This window comes from Macrotis lagotis, chromosome 5, assembly GCF_037893015.1.
Source record: "Macrotis lagotis isolate mMagLag1 chromosome 5, bilby.v1.9.chrom.fasta, whole genome shotgun sequence".
In the NCBI taxonomy this organism is placed as follows: Eukaryota; Metazoa; Chordata; class Mammalia; order Peramelemorphia; family Peramelidae; genus Macrotis; species Macrotis lagotis.
Genome location: NC_133662.1, coordinates 174,684,388 through 174,704,421, shown reverse-complemented (window position 1 = coordinate 174,704,421; position 20,034 = coordinate 174,684,388). Strand labels below are relative to the sequence as shown.

The 20,034-nt window shown below is 35.7% G+C and overlaps 1 protein-coding gene across 2 annotated transcripts in view; it reads right to left on the bottom strand.

Moving 5' to 3' along the window:
• SYNJ2 (synaptojanin 2) overlaps positions 1-20,034 on the bottom strand; it is a 146,397-nt gene that overhangs the window by 28,922 nt on the left and 97,441 nt on the right. For both annotated transcript variants that reach the window (XM_074187923.1, XM_074187922.1), the window contains exons 12-17: positions 14,031-14,222; positions 9,472-9,553; positions 7,852-7,992; positions 5,779-5,971; positions 3,571-3,729; positions 977-1,133 (exon numbers count right to left, since the gene is read on the bottom strand). In XM_074187923.1, coding sequence (XP_074044024.1) covers positions 977-1,133; positions 3,571-3,729; positions 5,779-5,971; positions 7,852-7,992; positions 9,472-9,553; positions 14,031-14,222 — 924 coding nt within the window. The remainder of the gene's footprint in view (positions 1-976; positions 1,134-3,570; positions 3,730-5,778; positions 5,972-7,851; positions 7,993-9,471; positions 9,554-14,030; positions 14,223-20,034) is intronic.

Genomic DNA, 20,034 nt, shown 5'->3' with positions numbered 1-20,034 from the left:
ATATTTCCCATGAAAGGAGCTTAGTTTGAGTATTTTACTTATTGAAAAGCATGTCTAGTTCTCCCAAATTTTAGTCATTCTGAATGTTTTCCAAGAAGGGAAAAAAAGAAATAGTTGTTGGGTGCTAAAATAGTCAACTCTATCTACTTTTGCTCATCTTTTTACTTCTAAATTAGCAGAATATAATCAAATAGAATAACATGCTACTAGAAGGCAAGTGATTTGAATGAGGACATCTGTGGATATGCATAAGAAGGGGGAAATTTGAGTGTCAAGGAAAGAGAAAGATGACAGGTCACATCTTTTGAAAGTAGCCTTCTCTTCCCTTGGCCAGAACTAAAAGAGGAATGGCAGAACAGGAGAGGTATAGGGTAGCAGTAAATCTCATGTCCTAAACACAGTCTAAGTGGAGATGGTCTGAAGAACAAAAACTCGATGTCCAACTTACAGGCTTTGGGGATTTTAGGCATGCTGTTATAACTTACCCAAAAAGAAATTAGGTATGATTTTAGAATTCTAGGTGTAAGGAATCAGGAACCTTAATAAGAACATTGAACTTAGCATATATGAGAAATATGTTGTTGTTGGGTTTTTTAAAAGTGTACTCATCTTTGAATATTTAGCATGGTTATAAATATAGAGCTTATATCAGATTGCTTTCTGTCAGGGGAAGGGGAGAGGGAAGGAGAAAAATTTCAAAACTCAAAGCCTAGAAAAAAAAATGATTGGCAAAAACTACCATTGCATGTAATTGGATAAGGAAATAAATAAAATACTTAAATTTTTTTAAAAAAGAAAAAGCTAGTTGTACATTATAAATTTGCAGTTCCATGTACAATCGTCTTTTTTCTATTCTACCATACTCTGGAAATGGTTATTTTATTTCTTAAGTCCAGAATAAAACAAATAAAATTTTTTAAAAAATTGTACTTGCTCTAATTTGCTCAACATTGCTAAGTCTTTCATTATCACTAACCTGTTTTATCAAGAGGATGTTTCTTCCTCCACCATAGTACCCTGTCAGTCCAGGCTGGGGTTCGACACTTATCACTTGTATCGTAAGCTTCTGAGCCAACATCATATTTGTAGGTGGGTCCAAAATTAATGGTGCCTTCATGAAAATCCTTAAAAATCTATCAAGAAAAAAATTTAAATTATCATTTCAATTCTTCCATATTTTATATCAAATTCAAAAGTATGTGTCTTACCAAAATACTATATATATTAACATCTTAACAAAATCCTTATGCTGTGTTCATAAAGAGTCTAAAAACAATTTTGAAATTGGGAATAAAGGTTTTAAAAAATACAAAAACAAAAAGTGTTAGCCAATGAATTGAAGGTCTTAATAACTAGAAATCTATAAATAAAGTGAGTAGGCCATATGATACATTAGAAGGAGTAAAGCTTTTGAAATGAAGGGACATGGCTTTGAATCCCAGCCCTGCTACTCTCTAACTAGGTAATCTTTAAATCACTGAATGTCTCTGTATCTAAGTTTCCTTATCTATTAAATAAAGAAGATCCCTAAGATTTCTTGCAGTTCTAAATTCATGATCTGAAGATCCTATTCTCTATTTCTCTGCCTTTCTTTAACATATCAAGTTTCTAGCAATAACCCCCATTGCTTGGGATATGGTGAGAGATGCTCAAGTGTCATAACTTTCAGAGTTTACTAGACATGGAAATGGGAAAATAAAAGGGAAAATTAAAAAAATATCATAGGGCAGTACCCTTGGGGTGGATTTCTTTATACATATGCAGCTCTTCACAATCAGTGATGCTGGTCAGGACAGAGACAAAATAGGAGGAAAACTCACTATAGTCAAGAAAGTCCATCTTCCCTTTGAAAAAATATTTATTTGGGGGCCATCATCAGGTGGAAACCTATGAAACCTTTGCTTCCTGCTTTAGCTCATCCTTCTACAAACAACAATAATAATTAAGACTGACATATTGCACTGTAAGATATGCAAAACATTTTACATATACTAACCCTTTGATCCCCTCCACATCTCTATTATTGTCCCTACTTTACAGATACGGATTAGTGAGTGGAAGATCAAAGAGCTGGCAAATATCTGAGACTAGATTCAAACTCAGGTCTTCCTGGCTCCAAGTCTAATAGCTCCAAGTCTAATTCCACTGTGACACTTAGCTGCCTCAGTAAGACTTATAAGTACTGAAAGTGTTGAAAAGAAGAAAGGTACAAAATGACGCCAAATTAACAGTCCCTACCCTACATAATTCAAAATAGCTATAGGATTTCTCTTACTAATATTCATGGTCTAAGTATCCCTGAAGGGAGATGTAAACAGTCTTATAAGTCAGGAGACAGGAAAATATTCAAATTATCCTAGAATTATAGATTGAGAGATAGAAAGGCACTCTGAAGTCCCCTACTCTCACTCCTTCGTTTTATAGATGCTTAAAATGAGGTTCAGAAATATGAGCTGATTTGGTAGTAAAATGATAAAGTCATAATTTAAACTTTAGTCTTCTGATTCCCAATGTAGAGTTCTTCCCATCATAGCACATTGATTCTTCTGAGTCAAATCTCCAAGCAAATATATTTTTAAAACTATTAGAAATATAATCCAGAATTTTAAGTCCTAGAGGTGAAAACATCCCATCAATAAAGTATTCCCTATGTTTAATGCATTATGAATGGATGTAAAGTTCTATTTATGAATGCATCCAGCCTCTACTCAGATAGACAGATGACAAACTTACTCAAGGCTCCCCAAACTGCACTGTATTTTATGATACTTATGCAGACACATTCCTAGTCCAACAGTCTCTGCTCAAGTATGGAAAATCACTTAAAGTCATATTGATAGTTACAACTGACTTTAATAAAGTAGAACAAAATACCATGCTGGGCCAACCTAACATTGAGACTTGTAAGCATTAAGAATTTTATTTTATTGGCAGCCAAAGTTAAGTTTCCACTTGGGTAAAAATTTCCCTGCTTAGCTGTAGTCAGAGGTAATTTTATATTTGTATAACTGTTAAGCCTTTTTCAAAGTTCTCCAAAACATAGCCCATTATAAGAAACTACTCTTTCAGATCTGGAAATGAAAATTTTTTTTTGTCTCTGAGTCATATTTACACATAGGCAAGAAGGGACAGGGCAGGGGGAGAAGAGGGCAAGGACCATCCTATTTGTAACACCAGAGTTTATAACAGTGGGTCCATTCTTGATCTCACAGAGACAATAAGAAGCAAAAGTAGAATTTGAGTTTAGTTCTTCAGACCCCAAAGCCAGCATAATTCCAAGGTCATTAGAGTATGCAATCTCCTATCTGATTATTCATTGAGCAGGTTCAAACCAGGGATTTGAACTAATGTTCAGGAATGAGTGTTGCACAGGGGCAGCTAGGTGGCACAGTGGATAGAGCACTGGCCCTGGAGTCAGGAGGACCTGAGCTCAAATCTGGCCTCAGACCTAGCCGTGTGGCCTTGGGCAAGCCACTCAACCCCATTGCCTTGAAAAATCTAAAAAAAAAAAAAGAAAAAAAAAAAGAATGAGTATTGCAAAATAAAGCAGCTACCCCTAAAATGACTTACTTTTCCACTGGATTTCTGTAGTTGTAGTTGATCAAATTCTAGAAGTTTCTTCCAGTCTTGTCGCTTAACAAAATAGAAGACTTCTTCATAAGTAAGATCAATTCGGTAATTGAAATCCCCACACCAAAATACATAATCATGAGAAAAGACACTTCTTCCCTGGTTGTATGAAAACAAAAAACAAAAACAAACTATTAAGAAAACCATATTTTAATACCAAAGGGAGAATAGATCAGAACCACATTATAAAACTAGTCAACCAAAATGGCACATAGAATCAGACTCTTTAAAAAGAAACAAAATCAAAACCTTTATTTCTTCAAAACTTAAACTTCCTTCTTAGACATTTGTACTAGGTATTTTCAAGTGATTTTTAAATGTTTCAATTGCAAATAGAAAGCATATCTATAGCAATTTTTAAAAGAAACTCAAATTACTAATACTTTTTAAATGTTCAACCTGACTAAAACTGAAAAAGATACAAATTAAAACTTTGAGGTATAATTTCATAGTCATCAAATTAGCAAAAATATAAAGAAACAATGAAATTAAAGCTGGCAGAGTTGTGGAGAAACAGGTAGACTCATTCACTGATGGGAAAATTATAAACTTGTTAGATTTTTTGAAGAATAATCAATATACAATATCAGCTCAACGATTTTCAAAACAGTACTTAGTTATAACTGCAAAAGACTGAAAAGCAACTTAAGTGATCAACAGGAGAATGGCTAAACAAATCACAAAGGAGGGGTAGCTAGGTAGTGCAGTGGATAGAGCACTAAACTTGGAGTCAGGGAGACTGAAATTCAAATCAAGCCTCAGATACCAACAAGGTATGTGATCCTGGGCAAGTCACTTAACTCTGCTTGCCTCGGTTTCCTCATCTGTAAGATGAACTGGAGAAAAAAATATACATAACATTGCCAAAAAAAACCCCAAATGGGTTCACAAATGAGATAAAATTAAAATAAGCAACATGCAAACATTTAAGGCACCACATAAATGCCAGTTATAGTAAAAATGTGTGTGTATATATATATATATATATATATATGTACTATTACTAACAACTGATATAAACTATGTTATATAGTATATGTATGTTCTAATTATACAAAATGCTAAATAACTATATTATATGCATGTGTATTAAATATAACTATAAACAAAAAATTAATTTTTAAAAATCTGATACCTTAAGTTTAAGATGGGCCATTAAAGATTTTTTCCCCCCAAAAGCTCAGCAAGAAATAAATCATGCATTTAAAAAAAAAAAGACTGCAGTGTAGGAAAGCATAAAGCACATGCCAAACTATATCCAAAACTAGCTTTTAGTCTTCCTTATCAAATGCAGTCAATATAACAGCCATGGCACAAAATAAGGAAGGGAAATTTCAGCACTAAAATTTCAGAATATGCAGAAATACAACCCAGTTAGACAACAGGCAGAGACAATAAAGTTGCTCTCAATATCAAAATGACTTCATCAATATTATTTGGTCACAAGAACTATCAGGGAAATATGTAAACAGATTAAGTACAAAACCCAAGCTCAATGGGAAAAATCCAGGATTCTTAAAAAGAAAAGCTAATCAGAGAAACCTAACTCAAATAGCAAATTATTTCTGCTTGCTTAGGAAAACATCATGGACCTCTGAACCATCACTAGAGGGCAACATTGTGCATATTTTGGTCAGCTCCACACAATTGTCTCCCCATTGCAGACTGCTGTATGGGATGAAAGGATTCGTAAACATGAATTCAATCAACTTTTACAGTGTGCGTTTCTAAGTTTCATAGGAATAGCAGCTGTTGCATCAGAATAAATTTATAAAAATTTTGAATCTTGGGGAAAATTGTACTTTCTCCAAATTAGACTCAAGAGTTCTCTGTTAACTAGCCCCAAATATAAGCACAAACCATTGATGTCTTTTGGGGCTATTTCTTCCCATCCCAGCACTTTAACTCTCAGGAAGCAAAATGGAAATGATGCGTGAGAAAATTTGTTCAGAGATACACAAAGGTTGCCCACATACAAAGGACAAACGGACAAAATTAGAAGGAGCTCGGTGGATAAGAAAGTCAAATGATATGTATGCCACTCCCTCTCCTCCTACCACCATGATTACCATCAGGTCTCAAATACCCCACACTAGTTTGAAGGATTTGCCAACCAAATTCCAATTTCTTAGAAATGGAATTTCTTACCATAGGGAAACTGAGCTTCTGGGTAATCTCCTTATAGTCTTCATTCCTCTCTTTTACCTGTGACTGTCCAGCAGTCAAATGACTACAAATAAAACAGAAGCTTGTGCTGTGGAACTGAAATCGGATGCCAACTGCACCTTTGTTCCCAGCTTTTCCTCCCATGCCAGTCTTCACTGTGTCAATTGCTACATCCCTGGGAAAAGCAAGGGAAAAAAGTTAGTTTGATTTATCTACGTCCAGAGAGGGAAAAACCCAACATCTATTTGGCATTGGGCAATTCATTTTAAAAGAGAATGTTCAAAACTTCCTTTCTATCACTTTCACAACCACATCTTCAGTAGCCAAACAATACTTTACTCTTTACACCATTATAAAAAAAAAAAATGCCCTCTCACTTAATGAGTAGTTTCCATATGGAAATGATAAAGTACCCTTTGGATTTTAGATATATTTAATAAGATTTTAGATATATTTATATGAAACTCACTTTTAACCAAGTCCTAGGTCACAAAAAGTATTCCATAAAACAGAGGAAATTAAAGATTCATTATTCTTGCTTTGTACCTACTTTGTATCATAAAATACTCAGAAATACCCATCTGAAATTAGGGTGTTTTTGGAGAATCAGGAAAATGACAGCTACTTGCAAAGGTCTCCCAAAGTGTTTTCAAATCAACCTTTGCTGAATTAGGAGTCTCGTTTTCAATAATCTGAACATGATAGAGAGTGAACAAATTTATACCATTTCAAATATGTTAACTTTTCGCATTTTAATTGAAAAAGTAATTGACTGAGTTGAGCAAAACCTCAACAAGCCGTCCCTTCATAGTTATTACTCAGATGACAACTTAACAATGATATCTGAGTGAACAGGTGCTTATTCAACAAGGCAGAGGCTAAAAGGACTATTTATTAACTGAGGGCACTGATATCAGTATTCTTGGGCCATGTTTCTAAACTGCACAGTCTATTCATTAATTATCTGTGCTTTGTGCTTTTTCACCAAGACCCTTTGTTTTCAGATGAGACACTAAATCAGCCGACTTGGTCACATTAAAAATTATTGCCATCCCACAGGATGACAAATTTAATCTCTTGAAACCCATTACCATGGGAAAGGATTAGAAAGCTTGAGGAGCAAGCTGTGGCTGTTCAGAAATAAGAGTGTATATTTAAATACTGCTATTATGCTTTGTGTCCTTAGGGTCTTCATGGGATACTGATTGAGGGGTTCAACAAGGTTACAAATATGTTTAATTAGAGAAGAAAAGTCCTTAGTTCCAACTCTTCAGGGTCATAAACCATATTAAACCAGGAAGAGACTGCAGAAGATGTAAATGATGTGCCTCAGGTTAGAACTCAATCAAAAATTAGTTAGAAGTCTTGAAGGAAAATCACCTAATATAAAAGAACAAGGAATGCTTCTCTTTATAATAATTCAAAAAGCCTTTTTTAGGTGTGCCTACAATGTGTTGGCACTTAGGTTGCCAAAACAAAAAGATAATAATGGTTGTTTTGAAGGAAGTTATAGTCTATGAAGGAGCAGGATTGAAGGTTGGGGGTGGGGAAGTGATATAGCCTGCTAGGAAAAGAAGCTTCCTAACACTTCTATTTTCAGAAATTTTGAAGATTTTCACTTTCAAGAAATAATAATGGTTGACAGCTGTTGAAGCTTTCCAACTGCAGAACATACTTTGAACTCTTTTAAAGAGAGATAAAAGAACTGACATTTCCTGCTTAGATACAACTCTCTGGGTCACAGAGTATGTAAAAAACAAAATTCAACAAGAATATTCTTTTCTTTTTTCCAAAATTAATGGTATGATTTTAAAAATCAATGACAACTTGTTACAAATCCAAGATCAACTGCCAAGATCAACAGTTCACCTAGCACCATGCAAGTTAATCTTTTAGTAAGGGGTTCATATAAACCCATTTTTGAAAAACATTCAGTCCTCTGAAGGCTATGAAATGGGGAAAGGCATTATTATATAGAGTATAAACATCTGCAACCAATTCCTGGCTCCTAAATTTAAAAAAAAATCATTATGTGGGTAAATTCAACTTTCTTACCTAATAAATGGAACATGGTAAGGGCGTACAAAGATATAAAGGCAGACACCTACAAGCTGGGCAGAAGTCAAGAGAATATATCTGTGAGACCTTGAGATAGCCTTCTGAAGCTGTTCTCCCCACATTTTTCTATTGGTAGTGCTAGAAGAAAAGAAAATTAAAAAAAAAAAAAAAAGAATGATCATGTCATAGTCAATTAGCTGAAGAGCAATCTCAGTCATCTAGTTCCCAAAACACTATATCCCTCTTTCACTCCCGAACTCATGTTGATTTATATTAAATCAAGATGAGGCTTATCTCTCCACTGAGTCAAATTCTTTGGAGCAGAAAAAGGTAATTAAAAAAAAAGGCCACCATACTTTCATACCCTGGTCAACTGCCTGCTCCTTGCCCTCATGAGGTTCCACTTCCCATCTCCTAGCACTTGCCTTCTCAGGCTTCCATCATCTTCTAGAGAAAGTCTTTCTTGGTTCCCTTTCCAGTCACTGGTTTTCCTGCCAAGACTCCCTTGCAGCTACTCTCTGAATCTATCTTTAATTAAATTTGTTATTTATGTCCTCTCTCTCTCTCTCTCTCTCTCTCTCTCTCTCATTAGAATAAAAACCTTTGTATTCCCAATGCCTAGTAAAATGCCTGCTTAGTCATCTGACTATTGACTTTAGTTTTGATCATATTTTCCCTCTGAATATATAAGCTTTTCACCTACTCTGAGATTTGTCTCTATATTTCCCCTTCACCTCAGCTTATCCTTAATCTCATGTTGGGCATGATAACTAGCAGAAAGCAGATAGGGATCAGGGAGAAGGGTTTCAATAAATGTCTGCTGCATGAAGGAATTCACTCAAATATTCTGATACTAAATATGACTACCAAAGTAAAGTAAGGATTTAGGTTATTTGGCTCTCTGAGGTCTTCTGGAACTCTTCTCTCCTCCCAGTGGAAAATAATTCAGCTATTTTTGCCTTAAGGTATATTTATAAGGGGCTACCTTGCCACTTCGTCTGGTGTAATGTGAATTCCACCTCAATATGTATCATGTACAAAATGATCTTTTAACACAGTGTTTGTTTCTCATCATCATCATCATCATCATCATATCATCATCATCCCTTTGGGGGCAATTATTTTGGTTTTGGGGAAATTTAACTAGGTATATCCAAACAGTTTAGAATCAGGGACATATTTTTCAGGATATAAATAAGTTACTAAAAATTCTGATAACCAACTTAAGAGGGACTGATAGAAACAGTATTCTTTACACAATAAAATTAATTTAAATGTGAAGAATTAACTAAGAAGTTTTAGTTGGTTGTAATTTTTTTTTTAAGGTTTTTGCAAGGCAAATGGGGTTAAGTGGCTTGCCCAAGGCCACACAGCTAGGTAATTATTAAGTGTCTGAGACCGGATTTGAACCCAGGTACTCCTGACTCCAGGGCCGATGCTTTATCCACTATGCCACCTAGCCACCTAGCCACCCCTGTACTAATGTTTAATGTTAATATTTTAATAATTTTATAAAATATCCCCCACACACACTGATCACAGTCTGTGTCTTCAGATAGCTTTTATATGATTCACATCATAAGCCCACTAACCCCACCATAGCACCTTCTCCCTTACCTAGCATTGACAATGTTTCCTGCACTCAATTCCACCATTTCTTCAAATCCCACTGCAAATATATCAGCTGGGCTGCTGTCATCTGGGGCATGGAAGTTAGGGAGAAAGACATGAAAGAAAAAATGAGTTCAGGGTCTGTGAATCCCAAATTACTTAAAACAGCAGGGTATCAGAACTGGCAGGAATAATAATGTTAAGCTAACATTTTTGAAGTGCTTAATGTATTCCAGCTACTGAGCCAAGTGCTCTGCAATTAGCATTTCATTTGATCCTTACAACAAAAAGGGAGGTAGGAACTATATTTTTAATGATATTCTGGAGTATATTTATTTTCATATTTAACATTCTTTTTGAAACATCTGTGCTTTTATCATATTTATGATTCTTCTTAAGTTATTTCATGTTCTATTTTATTTTTTAATTTATTTTTGAATTTTATAATTTTCCCATAATCTCAATTCCCTTCCCCCCCCCAGAAGGCAGTCTGATAGTCTTTACATTGTATAAATAAAGATAGCAAAATTACATAATAAGATAACTTTGTTTTTAATTGAAGGTAATAGTCTTTGGTCTTTGTTCAACCTCCAAAATTCTTTCTCTGGATACATAAGGCATTCTCCATAGCAGATATCCCAGAATTGTGTCTGATTGTTGCATTGACCATTAAAGGTTGATCATCATCCCCATGTTGCTGTTAGGGTGTACAGTGTTCTTCTGGTTCTGCTCATCTTGCTCAGCATCAGTTCATGCAAATCCTCCCAGGCTTCTCTGAATTCCCATCCTTCCTGGTTTCTAACAGAACAATAGTGTTCCACAACATACATATACTATAATTTGTTCAGCCATTCCCCAATTAATGGACATTTCCTTGATTTCCAATTCTTTGCCACCACAAACAGAGCTGCCTTAAGGAATATTAAGGAATATTTTGTATAAGTGATGTTTTTGCCCTTTTTCATGATCTCGTCAGGGTATAGACCCAGTAGTAGTATTGCTGGATCAAAGGGTATGCACAGTTTTATTACCCTTTGGGTATAATGTAGGAATTATTTTTACAGATGAGGAAACTGAGGCAAAGATTAAGTGACTTATTTGCCTAAGGTCACTCAACACATTGACCATGTCTGTCCATTCCACCTATGTTAGTAAGACTCTCATGAGTATCTTAGCCTGGCCTTGAAGTCAGGACTTCCCTAGGTTTGCTGTTCCATTTAGCTAATTCCTTTACAGACCATATCATTAAAACTCCTCTTTTTTTTTTTATGGATGAGGAAACTAGGTCACACAACTGCTATTTTATACTGAGTTTTTCTTTAATTATTTCTTATATTCATCTCATCTCCCTACCTAAATTAGTTCTTGATGTCAAAGTCTCTGGTTTTTCATGGCTCATGCGCATTTCATCTCTTATCAGTACAAAATGTGTTTAATAAATACCTGATTAAAAGTAGCTAGGAATTTCAGTGAACCGAGTACCAGCTTTGGAGTCAAAGGACCTGAGTTCATATCTTGACAGCTTCTGGCTGTGTGACCCTGGCCAAGTCACTTAATCCCAATTACCTCACAAATAAAGAAGTTAATAGGTAAATAAATGTATGACTAATTTAGAAGACTCTTTCCCATTTTTCCTCCCTATCAAAGCATCAGCTCAAGATAAACATTATCAGGATGAACAGAGAAAAACAAGTGCTGCATGAAAATTAGTCAATTCTGCCATTTCTAAGAAGCCCAGACAAAAGAAACTCTGTTGGAACTGTTTGTATGCCTCTCAGCAATGAGGTCGTGGTTGATGGGTGGAAGGATGTATGTTCTGTCAGATACAGTCAGAGTGTTGATGTGTCTTTGCTGTACTTCTTAAAGAAGGGGCAATTAGATGATGAGGTAGGTAGAATGCCGGACCTATGGTCAGGAAGACTCATCTTCCTAAATTCAAGCCTGGTCTCAAACACTGACTTGGCTGTGTGAGCAAATCACTTAACCCTGTTTGCCTTTAATCTAAAAATAAGTTGAAGAAAAAAATGGCAAACCACTGCAGTCTCTTTGCCAAAAAAACCTCAAATGGGGTTACACAGTGTTGGACACGATTAAACAACAATACTCCTTCATCAAGAGGCAGAATGGTATAGTATATACTGCTGATCTCAGAGTAAGAAAGACCTGAATTCAAGTTATCCCTCTGAAAGTGGCTGTGTGTGACCCTAGCCAAGTCACTTTTAGAAAAGCTAACTTTTTCTGCTCCAGACAACAGATGGCAGATCAAGTACAGCTAGCTCTCCATTAAGCCAGCATTCCTCCACTTAAGCTAAAAAGACTTAAAAAAAGAAAAGCAAAACAGAAAAAAAAACCAAAAATATTCACAAAAAATTTTAAAGAAGAAAAGAAGTTCAATTACATTAAAATATAGTTGTCAAGATAAAAAAAAATTCATAAATCTCAAGTTTCTGGGAGAGAGGAGAAAGCTAGGGAGAAACAGAAGGGAGGCAAAGGGGGAGAGAAGGATGGTGAGATCTTGGGGTCCCAAGGATTTATTTACACTTCCTACCTTTGTTCTCCAGAGTCAAAAACAATTAAGAGACAATTATATGGGGTGGCTAGGTGGCACAGTGGATAGAGCACCGGGCCTGGAGTCAGGAGTACCTGAGTTCAAATCCGGCCTCAGACACTTAATAATTACCTAGCCGTGTGGCCTTGGGGAAGCCACTTTTCACTGAACTTTATCCAACCTGGTCATATCATTCCAACATCACTAAGTTGACTCCTGGTCCACTGGTAGAAAACATACCTCTCCATCCTCTAGACCTTCCCATTTCACTCCTAAGTGTGCAGGGGAGATCTCTGCCACAGTGATCTCAATATTCTCAAACTCTACTTTTTAAAAAAACAACTGCTTTCTCATCCAACAGGTCAGCCATGAAGTCAATTGGCTTAAAGTTTCCACTTCTTTAGAAAGTAACTTGGCAGAAGTAACTAAGATTTCTTTCATTTTATTAAACCAAGGCTTCAGAAGGAAAAATGGAAAGCTTTAACTCACTGCAAACTGATTTCAATTCCATAAAAGGCAACAATTTTAGTATAACCTTAAAGGAGAATTAAAAAGGTCTACATTGCATTGGGAAGGGAGTTTGTCAGTGAAAATTGAACTGGTTTCATGGACTTGATGTTCTAAAGTCTAATAGGTAGGGATTCCGTTTTCTAATGCATTCAAAAATAATTACAGATGCACTATTTACTCCCATACAAACTCCCACTTATATAGTAGTCAAGTAACTTCCAACTCCCTATGAATCTCAAACTCAAACTGTCCCTCCAATGCAAAGAAAAAAGAAAAAAAAAATAAGTCTATACTGTCTAAGTGCAAAAGTTCAAGAATGGGGCTTGTAATGCAGCATTGAAAGGCTGCCAAGGAAGCAGCTGTCTATAATGTAAATAATCATAGGGCAAATATGTTAGTGGGATCCACAAAAATACAGCAATGTAACATTGCTAAACCCTTCTAGAACTAGTTAGATATTAAAAATGGACCTGTTCATAGGGAAGGTATAAGGCAGGGAAAGAGAGTGGGGGGTGGGGGACAGAAGGAGAACTGCATTCTTCAAATCCTAAATGAGTGCTGAGGTTACAGACTGGCACATCAAGGCACTGAGTCATAGGTTTAAAGCTGCTAGGTGTTGTTGGAGATCATCTGATCTGGGAATTTATAGTCTGAAGTTTTTTGGTATTTCAATAACTGTATTACAATGAAATTGGTTTCCTTTTTGTATTTTATTTTATGCATTGAAAAGCATTATTTTGAGAATTCTTTTCCTATAACAAAAAGAATGATAAAGCCAATAAAGTCAAAACTCCAGATGTTGTTTACATTTTTACAAATGAGGAAACTGAGGTCCATAACTCCCTTATTTTACAGATGAGGTAAAATGAAGCCCAGAGAGGTCATATGTTTTTACTGAAATCATGTAAATAGAAAGTGGCAAGACTAGGACCTGAGTCCTAGTTCCCTGACTTCAAACTCAATATTTTTTCTACAAGTTGGAACAAATTTCATATCAATCTAGAATTATTCTAATTTTGAAGGAATGTAACTGCTTATTGATCATTTTAGCAAAAATCTGATTAATTTGACTTGCTAGAGAAATTTTTTAGGATTTTTGCAAGGCAAATGGGGTTAAGTGGCTTGCCCAAGGCCACACAGCTAAGTAATTATTAAGTGTCTGAGGCCGGATTGGAACTCAGGTACTCCTGACTCCAGGGCCGGTGCTCTACCCATTGAGCCACCTAGTCGCCCCTTGCCAGAGAAATTTTAATCATCATCATAAAGTAATAACCAGAGAAAACAACATTTACTGTTTGTTCTAGCAGAAGAGAGTGAAAAAAAGGCAGGAGGGGAAGTACAAGTGAGAAACAAGATGATAATAAGGCTTTTAAAACATTATGAGAAGTCAGAATGGCAAATACCAAACTCTTTAGCAGCAGTCATTTCTTAAAAAAGGTCAGTCTACATAAGCAGACTAAGGGAACCTAACACAGTGGGTCAGGCAGGGTCAGCTGGCCATTCTTACCTTGAAATTCAGTAGCCCCTGAAAGCTTGGGAGAATCCAGTAGCCAGTCAGTTAATTCACCAGTGCCCAGAAGGTTGCTTCTGAATTGTTTTCCTCCGTTTACATTCCAGGTTCCCATGGCAATCCGAATCCGTTTGAAATTGGTGAATTCTGACTGTCGCTCTGACATGGCTTTTAAGATCCTTGGAGTCACTGTGAAGAATAACACAAGGAAAGAATATTCTTGGACCATTCAAAACCTTCAAAACACAAAAGGGAAATCGAGTCTTCACAATATTGCAATGAACTAAATTTGATTCTAGATAATGGGAAAGAAAAGCAACATGAAATCATAATTTTCAGAAAATCCCTTAACTATGCATACTCTTTGATCCCTTGAAATAACTACTAAACTCTACCACAAAGGAATTAAAGACAAAAGAAAGGCCCTCATATACTAAAATATTTATGATAGCACGATGTTGTACTCCAAAATGGGCAGAGATCAAATGGGGAAGAGAGGAAAAACTATGTTATGTGAATATGATGGAAAATTATGGATGAAAGAGAGAATTAGAGAATACTAAAAGGACTTGTATTAGCTAAATCAAACGAAGAAGTCAGAAGCAGGAGAACAATTTATATAATGACTACAGTAATGTAAAGGACTTTGATAAATTTCAGAACTGATTAATGTGATGACTAGTTATAATGAAGCATGCTTTCTATTTTTGAAAGAAAGATAATAGACCAGTGGTACCTAGTGAGACATGTTGATATAGTTTGCTTGATTATGTATGTCTTTTTTTTTTTGGTAACTATTATTTATTTATTTTGAATTTTACAAATTCCCCCCTAATGTCACTTCCCTCCCCCCACCCCCCAAAGAAGGCAGTCTGTTAGTCTTTACATTGTTTTCATGGTAAACATTGATCTAAGATGAATGTGATGAGAGAGAGAGGTCATATCCTTAAGGAAGAAAAAATAAAGGATAAGAGATAGCAAAGTTATATAATAAGGTAACTTTTTTTTTTAAATTAAAGGTGACAGTCTTTGGTCTTTGTTCAAACTCCACAATTCTTTCTCTGGTTACAGATGGTATTCTCCATCACAAATACCCCAAAATTGTGTCTGATTATTGCACTGATGGAATGAACAAGTCCATTAAGGTTGATCATCACCTCCATGTTGCTGTTGGGGTGTACAATATTTTTCTGGCTCTGCTCATCTCACAAATCCCTCCAGGCTTCCCTGAATTCCCATCCCTCCTGGTTTCTAAGTTCCATCACATACATGTACCACAGTTTTCTAAGCCATTCCTCAATTGAAGGACATTTACTTGATTTCTAATGCTTTGCCACCACAAACAGGGCTACTATGAATATTTTTGTACAAGTGATGTTTTTACCCCTTTTCATAATCTCCTCAGGGTATAGACACAGTAGTGGTATTGCTGGCTCAAAGGGTATGCACATTGTTGTTGCCCTTTAGGTGTAATTCCAAATTGCTCTCCAGAAAGTTGGAGAGCTCCATCAACAATGAATTAGTGTCCCAGATTTCCCATATCCCTTTCAACATTGATTATTATCCTTTCTGGTCCTATTAGCCAGTCTGAGAGGTGTGAGGTAGTACCTCAGAGATGCTTTAATTTGCATTTCTCTAATAAGTAGTGATTTAAAGCAATTTTTCATATGACTAATGGATCACTTTGATTTCCTCATCTGTAAATTGCCTTTGCAATTCCTTTGACCATTTGTCAATTGGAGAATGGCTTTTTTAAAATAAATTTGACTCAGTTCTCTGTATATTTTAGAAATGAGTCTTTTGTCAGAAGTCCTAGTTGTAAAAATTGTTTCCCAATTTTATTTCTTGTGATGCATTCTTACAAGACTATTTTAGTGATGTGTAAATAAATTTTTTAAATTAAAATTAATATATAGACATATATATATAGATAGAGGGCCTAAATTCAAATATGACCTCAGACATTTAATAATTACCTAGCTGTGTAACATTGGGCAAATCACTTAACCTCTGTTGCCTTGCAAAAACAAACCAAACTCCCCCCAAAATATATGAAAGAGAGCAAAGGACATTCAGAGGGGGCCACAGACAAAGTGCAGTTTTGTTACTATTGTATTCAATTCAATTTGCACTAAAAAACCTGTATATAAATGAAACGTTCTTATTTGTTTAGGGTTGCTTATTCAAAAGAATTTTTTTAAATGATGGGGAAGCTACCTTGAAAAGTACAAGAACTATTGTAAAATAGGGATACTAGCAAACACCTTATAGAGTTGTTATAAGAATTAAATGTGATAATATGCACATTAATCTTAAAGTGCTATATAAATAGTACAGCCACAGTAATTTTCTTTTTTTTTTTGAAGCAGGACTTGGAGGGGACCTCTCCAAATGAAAGGGCTCCCTGTACTCATTCAGAAACATTTTCTGCAAATTAAAACTCCTAAGAGAGTTACTTAAGATAGATAAGATTCACTGGTTTATTCAGAATAATTCACTGATTTATTCAGAATAACACAGCCAGTTACCAGAGAAGGGATTTGACCCCAGGTACTGGCCTAAAAAGTCAGCCTTTATTTATCGATTCCACACTGCCCTAGAGACCAGGAAAGTTTTAGGAGAAAGAACTTTAAATCCCCAAATTCTTGTACTGTATGTGAAGGGAACATATTTTTAATTGATGGGAGAAAATTCAGTGAAGGAGCCTTCTTCAGGAGTTATTTTCTTTTTTTTTTCCATTATGTCATGTTATATAGAATATGTTTAAGAGGAAGTCATTTATATTCATGACTTAAGCACTTCGGAGTTCTCCAATGCGGGAAAGATATATTTCAACATGGGACCAATGAAGGAGCACATTAACCACTTCCTTTTAGAGAGAGGTGATGGATTCCAGATTCAAAATAAGATCCTGCCAATGTGGAAATTTATTTTGTTTAACTATGAAGATTTTTAACCAGTTTTCATTTTTTTCCCCCAATGTGGGAGGGGTGGGGAAAAAATAAATACTTCTGAAATTGAAAAAAGGATAAATTCAAGTTTTTGTTTTGTCCTGTTTTCTTGAAAAAACAACCCAAGGATAGTGATGGAATATTCAAATAACTGACAACTTAGTTAATAGGTGGTTGTAGTTTCCCATCCCAAAGGGAATTAATGAAAATGGGCAAGAGAGACAGTGAGAAGGGATGAAGAAGAGGAATCACTTCTATGCTGAAAACACCCTCCCCCCCTTTCCCTTCAAGCATGTTAAGTTTCTTGAAAATCTCAATTTTTCATGTTCCATACTCTAAGCCAAAGCTAAAGAAATCTAGAGTCAATCCTATGTCTGATTTTAAAATTTGGCCTTTCTTTGCACTGTTCAACAATTATATTGCATGCACCAGCTTGTGGAGGAAAAAAACACAACAGAAAGGACGGCTGTTTTGGATAGCTCCTCTGAGAACATCCATTGCAGAAAGTGCCTAGACCAGTCATCTCTTCACTGCTCACCAGGCTGTACTCCAATCTTCTCCAATAATAGTCCCTTACCAGTGACCTATGACCCCTCATCCCTATCTTTTCAGGTTCCTTTTATGCCTTATCTTCCTAATTTGAGGGCAGGAATTGTCTTTCTTCAAGCTTGTGTTCACATTCAGTATTTAATAAATGCTCTTTGACTGACAGTGAGATCCCTGAGATCTCCTCTGTCCTGTTCCTACTCCTAAGAAAATTTACAAAAAAATGAAATGATTTCCAGTGTCTCCGAACTCTGCAGTCATTCTCTCTAAGTCTCCATACGAATTCTTTATCCACTAACTTTTGCCAACCCTCACTGTATGTTCATGGCTGATGTGTGTATATTCTGTTCTGTTTAGTCTAGTTCCAGCATTTCCCTTAGAAAGAGAATTCCTTAAAAAATAAAGGACTATCTTTTGCGTCTCTTTGTATATCCATACATATACTAGGCCCTTAATAAATCCTCACTGACCAACTCTTATGTGAGTTGGTAACAGAGTCTGCATTTGATCAATCATTAACCCTTTAACTCTTTCCAATAGACCATAATGCTTTACATTTTGGGAGTTGGGGGAAGGCATGGGAGGCCGTGATTTCATTAATTCTGGAAATTCTTGATGAAGGAATTTCTTCCACCATTCCAGATCTATACCATTTCAATTACTTCCAATCTTAAAAGAGTTGCCAGGGGCTCTGAGGAATTAAGTAACCTCTTTGCCTCAGTTTCCTCATCTGTAAGATGAGCTGCAGAGCAAACTGCTCCAATATCTATGCCAAGAAAACTCAAACGGGTCACAAATAGGCTTAACTAAAATAATGGAACAGCCAGCTTTAAAGAATACTGTATAACAGTATTCATGACATTAACCTACCACAATTAATTTAACCAGCACCTTACTGATGGGCATCTTGGATTCTTCTAGATTGTTGATTTTCTTGGCAAAGATACTGGAGTGGTTTGTCAGTTCCTTCTCCAGCTCATTTACAAATGAGGAAACTGAGACAACAGTTAAGTGACTTGTTCAGAGTCATAAAGCTAGAAGAGTCTGATGCCAGGGCTGAACTCAGGAAGATGAATCTTCATTATTCCAGACTATCATATTTTAATTCCCATGTCACCTAACTGCCTTTCCTGAATGATAGATCTATAAAATAAAGGAGTTAGTCTCTAGATAATTAACTAAGGAGTTAGTTAGTTCATGGATCACTTTTAAGACCCCTTCCAGCTTTCAACAAATTCTTTGAACCTATGATCTCCTTCAATCAAATGGAAAGAGCCAAAATGCATTTTATAAGTTTTCATTTATTACATTTCTGAGAAAGAAAATACCTATTTATAGGAAATCATGATCATGTTTGGATATCATAAATTTAGCACATGGTAAAACCATGACACCAGATAATAAGGAATCATGAATGCATGACAGTAGGAAAAGCTTGGATTTTGGCCTTCACTATAAGTTCAAAATTTGATGAAGGTACCAAAAAACAGTTAAGGTCAAAAATCTTTAGTTAACCAGAAAAGAGCTCAGAAATATAAGCAAGGAAGAAGCATAAATTTGAAAGCCTCACCAAAAGAAAATTCTCCTTTAAAAATATTTTTCCCCCTGCCTCATATCCTACAAGCCTTTGACCCCACCTTTAAATTAGTCTTAAAAGATCAACTGCTTTGGACAATAATATTTCCTTTTTTTTATGACTGAATTAGTCTAGAAACTAAATCATCTCTACTTTGTTAGTAAACAAAGCTAAACAGATGAGCTATTACTTAGAGATGCTTTCAAAAACTTCCTTCACTGCCTTGTAATTGTGCCCAAAGTAGAAATCAAATATTGTCTTGGCTACTGAAAGCAAAGTAAGAATACATTAGGAAATGAAGCTTGATAGGGGAAGAAGGAAAGAAAAAGAGGAAGAATGATTAAATCACATTTTTTTCAGAAGTAGAAAAATTAGGGACAAGGAGAAGGATCCATGATTTCATGAAGGCTGTCACCTTACTTCTTCCCCCCTAATTTTCAAAGAATCTCTTTAGGGCATAGAAGTTAAATTATCTGTTCAGGGATGTACAGCATACTTGGAGACAAGCTTTTAATTCAGATCAGTCAGTGGTAGAATGGGAATGAGAAACCACATATCCTGGTTCTTAGTCAAAGTCTGTGACAGGCAGCTAGGTGGTACAGTGGATAGAGTACTGGGTCTGGAGACAGGGAGACTCATCTTCCCAAGTTCAAATCTGATTTCAAACATTTACTAGCAGTCACTTCACTTCTTTGCCTCAGTTTCCTCTTCTGTCAAATGAGCTGAGAAGAAAATAGTAAATCGCTCTGGTACCTTGCCAAGAAAATCCCAAATGGAGTCGCAAAAAGTTGGACCCAACTGAAAAATAACTGAACTGTGCATAAATTTAAACCCCTGGTCCTGATACCTGCTTGTGAGACATGGGAGAGATTACTTAACCTTTGTGTCCTTCAATTTCCTCACATGAGAGCAAAACTTTTCAAGCTCC